The sequence below is a fragment of the Triturus cristatus genome, chromosome 1_2 (assembly GCF_964204655.1).
Source record: "Triturus cristatus chromosome 1_2, aTriCri1.1, whole genome shotgun sequence".
Lineage (NCBI taxonomy): Eukaryota > Metazoa > Chordata > Amphibia > Caudata > Salamandridae > Triturus > Triturus cristatus.
In genome coordinates this window covers 45,040,293-45,053,594 of record NC_140580.1, presented here as the reverse complement: position 1 = coordinate 45,053,594, position 13,302 = coordinate 45,040,293, and the positions used below count along the sequence as shown (strand labels likewise).

At 43.8% G+C, this 13,302-nt stretch overlaps 1 protein-coding gene across 2 annotated transcripts in view; it reads left to right on the top strand.

Moving 5' to 3' along the window:
- The window catches only part of NDRG2 (NDRG family member 2), a 171,889-nt gene that overhangs the window by 62,470 nt on the left and 96,117 nt on the right, over positions 1-13,302 (top strand). For both annotated transcript variants that reach the window (XM_085600840.1, XM_085600832.1), the window contains exon 3: positions 11,403-11,444. In XM_085600840.1, coding sequence (XP_085456966.1) covers positions 11,403-11,444 — 42 coding nt within the window. The remainder of the gene's footprint in view (positions 1-11,402; positions 11,445-13,302) is intronic.

Below are 13,302 nucleotides of genomic sequence, written 5' to 3'. Positions count from 1 at the left end.
TTTGCTTTAATCTGCCTGTGATCACTCTCATTCTGACATGGTTTATCTTTTTCCCCTCTCTCAATTTCACTCATTCTCTCTCTCTCACTTCCTCTCTCTCAAGCATATACACACACAATTTCTTACTCTGTGGATATCATTCTTTCTATTCTGTTGCTCGCCTCTCATCCTAACTCAGACTACCTTTCTCACGTTTATTTCTTCCCCCACACACATTACCTCAGTGTATCTCTCTATCTAGTGTCTCAATACTTCAATATTTATTATACCATACTGATTTCAGACTCTGTCCACGCAGTTTCTAATTTACCCCATTGCTATGAATGCAATCTGCCCTCGAAATCTAGCATCTGTTGATTCTGCTCTACTAAGCACTCTGCCCCAATCCCGCAAGCTTTTCTGAGACTTGTAGCTTTTCTGAGACTTGTTATACAAACATATTTATACCGCAACGTGCAACATTTTTAATTCTATCTTTTTCCTTCTTAAGTGGCATAGCCAATAGGTCTCGCCTTTGGGACCTTATAAGTGTTTATCCATGCAACACTTGATGCTGTTGCACCAAGGATATTGTGCTGGATAACTAAACACTTATAAGGTCCCAAAGGCGAGACCTATTGGCTATGTCAATGCCTGTTCTCTTTTGCTGAAATTCTAACATTGGGTTGCGGAGTAATTTGCTAGTCGCCGTTAAAGCGCCAAAAGGTCTCACAAGGGGTAATAGCGCTATATAAATGCTATTTTCTGGTCTGTATTCATTTTCACTTATGGAAAAATACAGAAAATAGGTTTTCTTCTGCACGCCTCTCACTACTCAATCATGCGTGCTTGGTCAATAGATTTGCAGACTGACACGTAGGGGTGTTAATAAATGAACAACGATTTCCTCCTGAAGCTTAAATAACTGCAGCAGCACAGCTGTTATAGCTTTCTTTACAATCCAGATCATTTAAGATGACTATTGTACTGTACATGTCTAAAACTCATTGCACATTTAAACATGAGTAAACATTGTCGGTTGAATAAATGTGGAAATATCCTCATTGCTTGATGTTTATTCCATTAAGCACATAGTAAACATGGATAAATGCAGATAAAATGAGCAAAAAATAAATATGGATAAATACAGATGGACATGTCAAAGATACAAATAACAGCATCTGGAAGCCCTAATTATGCATTTATTTAATTATCATAATATATTCCCGTACCACTAACCAGTAATCTCACCCATGCTTTTTTTGTTATCTGTTTCCACATTTCTAACAAGCATTCTTTCTTAGCAGAACTGCACAATATGTATACAACAAGCATTGGCATGGCCAATAGGTCTCGCTTTTGGGACCTTATAAGTATTTAGTTATTCAGCACAATATCCTTGGTGCAACAATATCAACAGTTGCATGGCTTAACACTTACAAGGTCCCAAAGGCGAGACCTATTGGCTATACCAATGCTTGTTTAATAAGCCTGGGTCAACAAAGTTTACTGTATCAATAACATTTGTTTTATCGTGTTGTGCTTTCCTTTTAAAAAGTTAATGAAGTCTTGTTTATTTTAGTCAGGCAGCTGTTTACTATAGTCATGGGCTCTAGACAGCAGGGCCTGATCATGATCAGACTGCGTTATGACTCAGGGTGAGGCGCAGAGGGAATGGACTGCAGGACTGATCTATTTAGCTCTTACATAAGTCATGTTGGAGTGTGAGACCAGTATGCTTTGAAATGCTTTTACGCGTGAGAAAATTAAAATGAAGGGTTAACTTAAGGATTGAGAACAATTAATTTGTATGTTCTCCCATTCAAAGTGTTGCACTTAACACAAAGCAGGAATCTTTCTCTCAGGGGCTGGAAGACACTGCCATATTTATAACTGGAAAATAAAACCACTTTTTGTAATGGAAGAAATGTAAAGTCTTAATGTTTTTCTCCATTTTCAATATATCTGAATGCTTTAGTTTTCCTTCCGTTTAAATTTCTCCCATGTAAAAAAATGGCTGTATTTCTGTTGCAAATATGGCACTGTGAGCAAGATGCTTTTTATGTTTAAATGCAACACTTTGAAGTGGGAGGAAAGTAATTTGATGTGTTTTCTGGATTCCAGAGAAACCTAAAGTTAACTCTTCAGTTTAATTTTCTCCCATTTCAAAGTGTCGCATTTTCATATGGCAGTCATTTTGCTCGCAGTGGCTGGTAGACATGGTGACATATTTATAACGGAAAACTACAGCTATTTCTTAATGGGAGATATTTAAAGTGCAGAAAAATGTTCCATATTATGCATCATTTTTCTGCACTTAAAATTTCTCCCAACTAAATAATAGTTCTATGTTTGTTATACATGTAACTGTGCCACATATGGTGAAAGGTATGGTCTGTGCCACACGTACATACAGCACAGGTTCTCAGTCACCTATGTATGTGTATATATATATATATCTCTGTCAGTGATGTTTTGAGTTGCTCTCCTGCTTAAATTGAACCCACGCCTTAAACTCTCACACGGGTCCCATGCCCACGAACATTTTGTCAAGGGCAGTCGCGGTGCATGATGGGATCGGTAGTCCCTTTGAAGACAGGAAAACGCACGAGGGGCTGGCATTTATGTCTGACAATTACACACTATGTGTTTAGATGTCCCGGGTGCTTACAGAATATCACCATGTTTTACTGTTGGCACATGAATTTTTGTTAAGAGCACAGTGAACATAGTTCGATTTGTTTTACTGTTGCTTGTGCCCGTAATTGTTTCTTGATATTAGCGCAGGGGGCACATATCGAGTTGGTTCTCGTAGAGGAGGTTCAAGGGCAATTGCCAGTGGGGCAGCGCGCGCATTACCTTAACATCTCAAATGAGTACAAGTCTCAATTGAAAAAAGTTTACGATTACAGGCAGCATGATTTTAAAAGATGTTTATTTTAGTTAGACACATAATGGCTATAGAGTTAGGAGATTGGCGGCATTATTTTCAAGCATAGCATTTTCCTTAAATTACTGCAGTTTCATGTTTACATTCATATATTTCCTGCCTGCTTTGTTCACATTTTTACACTGCAAATGCGACGTTTGAGGTTGGTAGGCTATACATTTAGTCATGTTTTGTATGTACCTGTTAAGGAGAAACCCTACCAGAATAATATTACATTGTCATCTTTTTACGTTATCAGCCTCATGTCTTAGCAACTTATGTAATGAGCATTGTTACATTGTACAGGTTTTATACCATCATATTGCATCATAGTATGTCTTCTGTGTTTATGCATGCTGCAGTAGGAGGGACTATATATACAATCAAATTTTGGCGCCAGTCAGATTGAGAAAGGCTTTTGTGAAGCCGAAACGCTTCTCTTGTGTTTCATGGTCGAGGCAGACCCACGATAATAAAATTGCAGTATGCTGGAGATGGATTATATATATATATATATATATATATATATATATATATATATATATATATATATATATATATATCTATATCCATATATATATCCATATATATCCAATCAATAGAGTTGCCTCTAATATTATATTCAATCCACGATCTCCGGTAATGAAATGTGGGGCTGTCATGGATGGTCAGAGCCAGGATACCGGGACTCCTTAGTACGCATTCCACAAGTCCCCGTATTAACAGGAAACACTCCGACACCCAGTTTAAATGCAGTTGATTTATTCGGCAACTAAAAAACGACGCGTTTATCCTTTACGGCTTGATCACGCTTGTACAGATACAAATACACCTCCTTGTCCATGTTAAAAAAACGGACTCACCCACACAAGTGCAAAAATATAATCGCAACTGTTGCGGCCATATTGGAATATCACATAACTCATTAGATATCCTGTATAGCATCCACAAATTAGGTGAAAGTTAATGCTGTAACTGTCAATGGCAATTCTGAACCTATTGTTCCTCAATGGTACAAATCATTTCCATATTTAACCCACTTTGAAATGTATATGACTAATAACCACATAAATAGAAGATTTCAAATAATGTGCATATATATCTCACAAATCAAAATTGTAAATAGTCATGATGATGTTAAGACGGATATTGTGGTAAAACATCATATCCCGATTCTTTATCCATCGCGCAATATATGCAGCGCGTTAATTTGCTAAAGCAGGTAACGTGGAGAGGTACGAGCAACTTCATAGGCTCGCTTGAATTGTTTGTCAACATTGGTTAATACAGATATAATATCCAAAGCTAAACGCATTCAGCCAAAGTGGGCATACATATACCATTTCTCTACTTTCCGCGCCATAAGGTGCACGGTAATGAAACTATGGCTATAATTCTGCCCAAGTGCGCTGGCTAACGCATCACATCCCACATTCTCAATTTATGATGGTATATACATACATACAGTTAATATCCAAATTCTACGACAATTCTCTATTGCCGCCTCTCACACCCAGATTTACAGTATCAATCACCACCATGCGGACTTCATGGAAATGGCGAGCTATAGGGTACTGCCTGTTACGCATGGCACGGAGGTGCTCCAATACTAGTTTCTTGGCTTCATGTTTGGTACTGCCAATGTACCACTTGTTACATTGAAACTTCTATATGTCACTGTATATATGTCTTGATCTGTCCATGTAACAAGCTATCCTGGCTGAAGAGGGGTGAAACACCAAAACCGGTCCTAGGATGCTTGTTTCCAGTCCAGGGAGGACCTGGCTTGGCAGCTCGGGCTGGACTGTTTCCATGAGGCACAGGATCAAGACTGATTTGCATATGGCTGGGTTCAAACTGGAATGGCATGGTGAGCAAAAAAACGATGGATTTAGGCCCAGATCTCTGTACTGGGGTGAATGTATGACATTGTTCTGCATTCTGTCCATCAACTGTTGTTTTTGCACAGGACCCACCTCTGGGCATACCTTTCGCACTTAGTTTTTGCATTTGTCACCCCGAGTGGGACGGGTATGCCCAGACGTGGGTCCCGTGCCCTCCATGCCACTGGAATCAAGCTATCCTGGCTGAAGAGGAGTGAAACCCCGAAACCGGTCCTAGGATGCTTGTTTCCAGTCCAGGGAGGACCTGGCTTGGCAGTTCGGGCTGGACAGTTCCCATGAGGCACAGGGTCAAGACTGATTTGCATATGCCTGGGTTCAAACTGGAATGGTATGGTGAGTAAAAAAACTATGGATTTAGGCCAAGATCTCTGTACTGGGGTTAATGCATGACATTGTTCCAATTCCACTGCTGATATTTGTTTTTGCAGACGTTAGTCACACGATGATCCGGGTTTACAAGTCAATCTGGTAGTTTGTCTCCTGTCTTGTTTGGGACCCTCCTCCTCTCTTGTTTACGTCAGTTGATTAGTCTCTGTGGCACCCAATGGCTGACCTTTAACACAGTTCAGCAAACGCCACACAAGGCGGCTGCATTTGAGGCAACTATGCAGGCGTTGACATTGTTCTTTATCAACGACTCTCAGTGTAATAACGTGTTTAATTTACCCTCCTTAATCGGGATACCCTGTGTGCTGCAGCCCCCCACCCATTAAACAATGTAAACCAGTGCTGGCACCTCACACGCAAACTGTTCTCACCCTCCTCAGCTGTGAGAGGGGCTTCTTGGAGGGCTGATCAACGCTTACAACAGACGTATTTATAGAGCAGAGGTATGCATGACATCCGAGGGGGCAGGTAAATCCAGCTATAATTAGCGAGTGCAAATACACCCCGGCGTGAATAACATTTGTGCCTCTTATGTACTGCCGGTTTGCATCCGATTTATATCTGTGTGAATAATCAAGGCAAATAGTGTTTGTGCCGGTTTGCTTCTTATTACCCTGTAGCGCCCATTTTACAGACACTTTTCAACAGGTAGAACCTGGCGGTACTTGCCCATGCCAACACAGGAGTGGGTGAAAGTTGCTTTAATCTCTTGTATAAATACACGGGGAGATGTATGGGGTGAAACACGCTCCGATAATTTACAAGTCGTGTCCTGGCCTGACGATGACAACCAGATCACAGATCAGCCAAGAAAAAATGTGGCAAGTAAGCCATGCAACAAACATCATGCACATATAATATGATAAAGTCACTTCAAATTTTAAACAAGCATTGCCATAGCCAATAGGTCCCGCCTTTGTGACCTTATAAGTATCTAGCTATGCAGCAACAACATCAACTGTTGCATGGCTAAACACTTATAAGGTCCCAAAGGCGAGACCTATTGGCTATTCCAATGCTTGTTTTTTTTCTTCCCCCAAAAGCCTTTTTAGGTCTCGCCTGAGACAGCGCTTTAGCGCTGCTCTCGCGAGAGCTTTTGTAAATGGGGTTCTGGAAGTGCAAACGAGTGCTTTCAGGCCTCCAAATTCCGTGCATGTGCGCTGGGCGCGGGCACCATTTGGCAGCCTGCACACCATTTGCTTTGATGTTTGATCGCGATCACTTTCACTTTCGCGGCCGCACGGCCGCTTGTTTTAAGGATGTTTTACAAATTGGACATTGGTCACATTTTTAAGACCACACACAAGATACTAGCAGAATGTCTCACGCATTATCGGGCGCTTGAATCTTTAATTCGCTCCGGAAACCGACTACAGGCGCCACAGGGCTTGAAGGCACACAGAGCCATCCGGGTGAATTAATGCCTTTGCATTCCCATGTGTTTGCAGTAAACATGGCCGAGGCGCCAGCCGAGCGCAAGGTACATGGTGACATCCTTCTGCATTGTTTATTGCGCTGCTCTGCTCGCATCTCCCTCCTCCCTTTCTTTCATTCGGTCTCCTTTTCGTCAGTTTCATTTAGCTCCGCTCCAAGCATTTCAATCCTCCCTTTCTTCGCCCAGCATTGCGCAGCTCTGCTTGCATCTCTCTCCTCCCTTTCCTTCACTTTCAATCTGTCTTCTTCTCGTCAGTTTCATTCAGCATATGTTCCTCTGGCCTCCGCATTACACTCTGATCCAAGCATTCCACACTTCCCTTCTCGCACAGCCTTGCTCTGCTCGCATCTCCTTCCTCCCTTTTCCTCACTTTCATTCGGTCTCCTTTTCGTCTGTATCATTTATCATCCGCTCATTTGGCCCAAGAATTCCCCTCTGCTACAAGGATTCCATCCCTTCCTTGTAGGCCATCCTTTTGATGGTCTGGTCGCATCTCTCTCCATTTTCTAAGAATCCAAATGTGCATGCAAACTGCGTCCAAATATTACATTACACCACACACGCAATGAGATGCTCTGCTGCAGTCACTTTTTGTGCATTACGAAAGGTGTTACCCACAGATTACTCAAAATTAGGTTTAGATTGCCACCTGGGTAAACTGCTATCAATACTGTAATTTTCAATGCCCAGTACAGGCAAATATATCTGGGGGCAAATATTAAACACGTAAACAGTGTTTTTTTTTTTTCTTTTTAAACATTACGTTGCTTTAAGTTACTGTGCCACCTGGGTAAACTGCTATCAGTACTATAATTTACAATACCCAGTACAAGCAGATATATCTGGGGGCAAGTATTATGCACGCAAACGGTGTTTTTTATTACTGAAAACATTAAGTTTTTTTAAGTTGCAAAATAAATACAATTATTTAAGCAACTAAAAGATACACTGCTGTTTTAAAACCAGAGCAGCCAGCGGGAGGTCCACCTCTGGCAGCATTTCAAGTTGTCATTCCTCAAGTGAATTGTTTACCCTGCAACCCTAAAGGCAGCTTTACCACCAGAGTTCTATGTTTTGCTGCGGCGCAATGTCTCAGCATGGTGTAAACAACATAACACTTTGCTTTTAGCTGCTAACTGATCACTAACAAAAGGTGATAATATAGATACCATTCAAAGACATGCACACCAGACAGTAAACAAATGCTGGAGGGCATGTATCTGTCCCGTAAGAAGTATCTCCTGGGAGAGGCAGCAGGGTAGTGTTAGGAAGTGTAAATGTTTGCTTGACACAGGGGAAACAACATCACATTATTTAAAGTTACAAAATATATAAAATTATTTAAGCACCACACACTGCTATCGCTACTGTAATGTATAATATTATAAAAACAAACGAAGCCCAACTGCAAACCAACAGGCAACGAGCCTGGCAACATCGCTGTGTACAGTAATAGGAGTGACAGGGTTTTTTTATTTTCACTGGGAGACTCTCTTAACACGAGACAGCACAATCCGGGCCTCCTCCCATGGTGCTTTAATTAAACAGCATATATTTTGTTGTTACATACATCAAAGCAGCATCCGTTGACATCTTTGAATAAGAACAAAGGAAGCTATGCTGCAAAGAAATAAGCGACGAGCCTGGGAACATCTCTGTGTACGGTGATAGGAGTGACAGGGTGTTTCTATTTAACATCTTAGACTCTGCTACTGCTGTAGAGCACAATTTCGACCTCCTCCCGCCCTGCTTTTATTAAACAACATATATTTTGGTGTGTATTATGCACGTAAAAAATTTTGGGGGGTGAAAACATTGTTGTATTAAGTTACAAAATCTATAAAATTATTTAAGCAGCTAACAAATACACTGCCCTTTAAAAACCAGAGCAGTCCGCGGGAGCTCCTCCTTTAGCAGCGTTTTGCATTAACCTTTCACCTACGGTCCTTTTATCTATTTGTTGGTTTTAAAAACCAATACATAAAAGACATTGCCATTTACAATACCAATAACTTTAAACTTTGAAAATGCGAGACCTATTGCATTGCAAATGCTTGTTCCTGGCAGTCTCTGTGCTCGCTGTCGATCACTCCGTCCCTCATAACTGCCACCTTTCTGCTTCTGCCCTCCCACCTCGTGGGTTCCCAGAGAACTTTTTTCCATTTCCAGTGTTTTCTTTTTCTCGTTTTGTTCCGGGTGTACGCCTCGACTGCGTCACAGGCCCTCTTCTGCGATGCTCCCTTCGGCTGTGGGTGCTGCCTCTGTAGGCAGGGACAATGCCTGCATCAGTTCTTGGAGTCCGGATGTATATTCCAGTTGGTGGTGGGTGGGGAGCGTAGCAGTGTGACTGTATGACAGAAGGGCAGTGTTTGGAGTGAGCGGGTACAGAAGCCAGCCACGGGGGGAATGCACGTCCGTGCTGCTTCCAACATTGCTTCACCTCAGATTAAAATGTGATCTGAATATAACAATTTGGGATGCTTGTTCAATAGCCTCCTGAATGGAGTGCTTTTAAAAAAAAAGTGGTGCCTCGCTACAGACCAGGGCGAGGAGTGTATGGTCGAGGCGTTGAAGTGCTTTATGGCACTTCAGAACACAGGATTAGTTGCTAATTCAGTAGCTATTGGTTTTTAGGATTAGTTTTACGCTCTAAAAAAGCATGTTATGCATTCTCTCCAGTGATTTTTGTTTAGATTAAAAACGAAGTTAGATGTGAGCATTATTGGTGTATACGAGTTCGTGTGTTTTTTTTGGTGGAGTGTCTAGATGGGCTAGTGGAAATGAATTACTGTTCGGTTGCATGGCTGTTCTTTCAAAGAAGGAGAGGTTGTGAATTGTGAGGTGTAGGCAATTTGCAGAAATAATAGAGATTACGGCAGACAGGTGTGTGGCCCCACTCAAAGATGAAGGAATTCCAAGATTGGAAGATAAGGTGCCAGGGAATCTCAAACGAAGAAGAGAACAAAAATTGCTAGTTTTAAAGTCCAAGTCCATGCAGGGTTCTAGGAATGCAGAAGGTGGCGTTTTGGGATAGGAATCAATCTGAAGATGTAAAAATAATAGAAGGAAAACCTTATTTGCACAGTAGCACCTGTATATTGCCCACCTCTCCTAGGTGTCTGGCACCGGGGACCCTATTCACACTGGCCGCACGTGGCACCAAGATACCTAAAATGATGTAGATCCACGCCTGCCCAGCAACGGGAACTTCACTATAAGCCTCGATCGGGTTGTGAGGCAGGAGTACATTCTGTAGGACTGTCTTCTGCGTGAGAGCTATTGTGTTCACTCGACAGAGTTTCACACTACAGAGGTCTACCCGTTCCTGTGTCGGCCAGTGTGACTTGAGGCTGTTTTGCTGAGCGTCTGGCCTAGCAGTTTGCCTCGCATTGAGAACTGTTTCAGTGCATGCGTAGGTACACCTCTGCTCCAGCTATGCTTCCAGTAGGATAAGTGGGAGTGTGTACGAGGCATGCGAGAAGTTGGTGTGATGTTTGGAAGAAAGATGGTGGTTTGTCGTAGGGTAGTGAAGTGAGACCGGCTGAGGAGGAGTTGGGGTTGTAAAGGAGTTTGGCAGGAGGATCAAGAAGTTGGGTGGGAAAGCATGATTCTTGTCATTGGGAACAGTAACACCAGGAGTCAAACAGTTTAGTGTGTAGAGTTTGAGCTCTGTGGACATTATCTAGGAGGGGGGAATTATCTGAATATCCGCTGTCCCACTGTGCATAGCAAAGCAATTCTAATCAAAGGAGGTGACTCAAACTGGGGTTGGCATGGAGGGGTGGGCGCGATGGAGATGTGCTAGAAACTAAACCCAAACACTGACTAACACCAGGAGTCAAACAGTTTAGTGTGTAGAGTTTGAGCTCTGTGGACATTATCTAGGAGGGGGGAATTATCTGAATATCCGCTGTCCCACTGTGCATAGCAAAGCAATTCTAATCAAAGGAGGTGACTCAAACTGGGGTTGGCATGGAGGGGTGGGCGCGATGGAGATGTGCTAGAAACTAAACCCAAACACTGACTGAAGGTGCCACGTGCTTGTTGTACCCAAAGAAAAAAAACTTGGAAACCCCAATTACCCCAAGCATCAGAAGAAGCTGCAGTGGCATGACATAAGGCTTGCCTACTCCTTGTGCAAGGAATCATGTCATTGTTTCCGGACAATGTTGTAGAAACTTGTGTAGCTGAGGCCAGGCCTCCAGGCAGGGGGCTGGAGCTGCAGAGGTTCTCGTTCTTGATCTTCTCAGTGCGGTGGTCAGACAGTTGCTTCTTCAGTGAAGTCTGCACCAACACTTGGCTGTTTGAAAGTGTTGGAAATGAAGGGACGGAGGGAAAGAGGGAAGTTTACTTAGCTCAAGAGAGATACGAGGCCTCCAGCTTGCACCACCACCAGCAATTTCCAGAGTCTCCTACAGGATGTTTTGACTGGCCTGAAAAACTGCACGAGAGAACCCCGGTCTGTGCCACGTCACTGCCTCGGTACCTGCCCCACACCATAGCTCAGCACACCTCTCTTAACCACCAGCCGCGAGATGTGAATTTTTGATTGACTTGAGGGGATCAAAAGTTAAATTTCTGTTATAGGTAACACAAGGATGACCCACGTGGGTGGAGGGAGTGCCTGGAATTGTGGGATTCTGTAGATCTAATGAAAAAGTACTGTGATGTGATGTTTGATGCTAATCTATAGTCACTTCTCTCTCTCTCTCTTTCCTCTCCCCATTGCCTCTCCTCCCTCTCGCCCACACCCTCTTCCCCTCCGCAGGCCGCAGAGCTGGCAGCACAAATCTTACTGGACCAGGGACAGGTGAGTGACTCTGACCCCGAATGATCCGTTAATATGTATTGTCTTGGTTGTAACAGAACAGCTTTATTTCAGACCTGTCGAAATGGTGGCAGTTCTGCGGCAGTGGCCCAGTGTGTGGTATGCTTCCTATTCTGACTGGCTGCTCTCTGGGTCCCGAACCTTTGTGCCCGGGCACGTTATAAGGCCTCTCCTGGGCTCAGACGCCAGCTGTTCTGGCTTTAGAAGGGTCGCTCCCAGGTCTTGGTGCCGAGACCCTCTCAGTTTATCTGCACGTGCTGGGTCTTTCCTGAGAGTAGGTTCCAAGCACCATCTGCTGATGTGTTTCCTTGCACCTGTAACCTATGTCACAGGCGATCTAGACGTCATCCGCCCCCGACATCCGACTCTTCAGGTGAGGCCTTTCTACCCAGACGGTGTTTCCTTGTCCGTCGTCATCTTTGTAACCGGCTGCAGGTGATGGCTCACTTCCGGGGAGACCTTACCCCCCTTTGGACGGCTTCTCCTCGAGGCCCCCGTCATTGGCACGTGCCCGCTGACGCACCCGCGGGGGCCGTCTCACGCCAGTCAGCGGCCTCTTGCTTTTAGGGTGACCAGAATTTTAAAGCAAAAATCAGGGACATTTCCCCAAAATAGAAGGACTGCAATTTTACTTCAACACAGTGCACAGAATGACAGTGCTCCTTAAAAGAAAATTACAGAAAAGGCAGAAAGAAAATACATACAATGCAATTTTAAAGCCAGTTGCATGCCTTTTAACTAAATTGCTCTCCTGTAACAGCTGCTAACTATCCCTGCTTTGAGAAACATAAAAAAATACCTCCCACCCTTTTTCAGCCGACCCTCTCAAAAAAACCGGGACATCCGCTCAATTTTCTGAAATCTGCTGGGACAGCTGCCGAAAAATAGGGACTGTCCGGGCAAACCCGGGACGCCTGGACCCCCTACTCTTGCTGGACGGGCCTCGGTTTGAGATGTTGACCTGTACTTTCCCAGTTTGTTTTGTTTTAATCCCCTCCCTCTCCTGAGAGATTTGGCCCCCATGCTTCAGCGTTAGTCTCGATTACAGAGCGGAGGGGACTGGGGTGGCATTTGTTTCATTAATGAGCTTATCTCTCTGTGATTGGATTATCCCGGGGCCCGTGCATTATACCTTGCCCGCCCCATAATCCTTTTTCTATAGACTTGTGTATAAGGGCAGCTGTTTGCTGGCCTCTGCCGGCTTGAGCCCTCGCCGGGCGGTGGTGTTGTGTCTGGGGAAAGGGTCCGAGCGCGGCGCCCTGTGGTGTATTCTCAGCACGGGCAGGGGACCTCGCCCCTTCTGTGCTCGTTTGTGCTGTGGGAAGGCGAGCCCTCCTTACCCCGTGCCCAGGCGCCATTGCTGAGTGGGTCCAGCTCGCCTCTTTCCGTGTTTTACCTCTTCACAGAGGAGCTGTTTGACCACTTGATGCCCCATCCGGACTCTTGCTTCAGAATCCAGAGCTGGGCGTGAAGACACCCGAGACGGGTGTGGCACTTGAATCCCCAACACTTTACATCTTATAGCGGGGAAGGTTTCCGACGGCTTATGTGTGACATGTCTATGGTTTCAGTGTACTTGTGAGTGGCGTTCAACTATCACATTTTTAATACTTACAGTGACACTTTCCTGAGATTAACACCCAGGAAGGAGAGCATGGAAAGGGATCATTGTCAGAAAATGTGCCCTTTTGAGCAACTAGAAGCTCTAAAAAGATCTTGAAACTGCTGCAAAACACCTGAAATGAAAGGTCACTAAACTGCTTCCCCGCCGGTAAAAAAAAAAATAGCAACGTCACCAATAATCTGTATGTTTTTCCCCTGATGTGTATATACTGTAAAC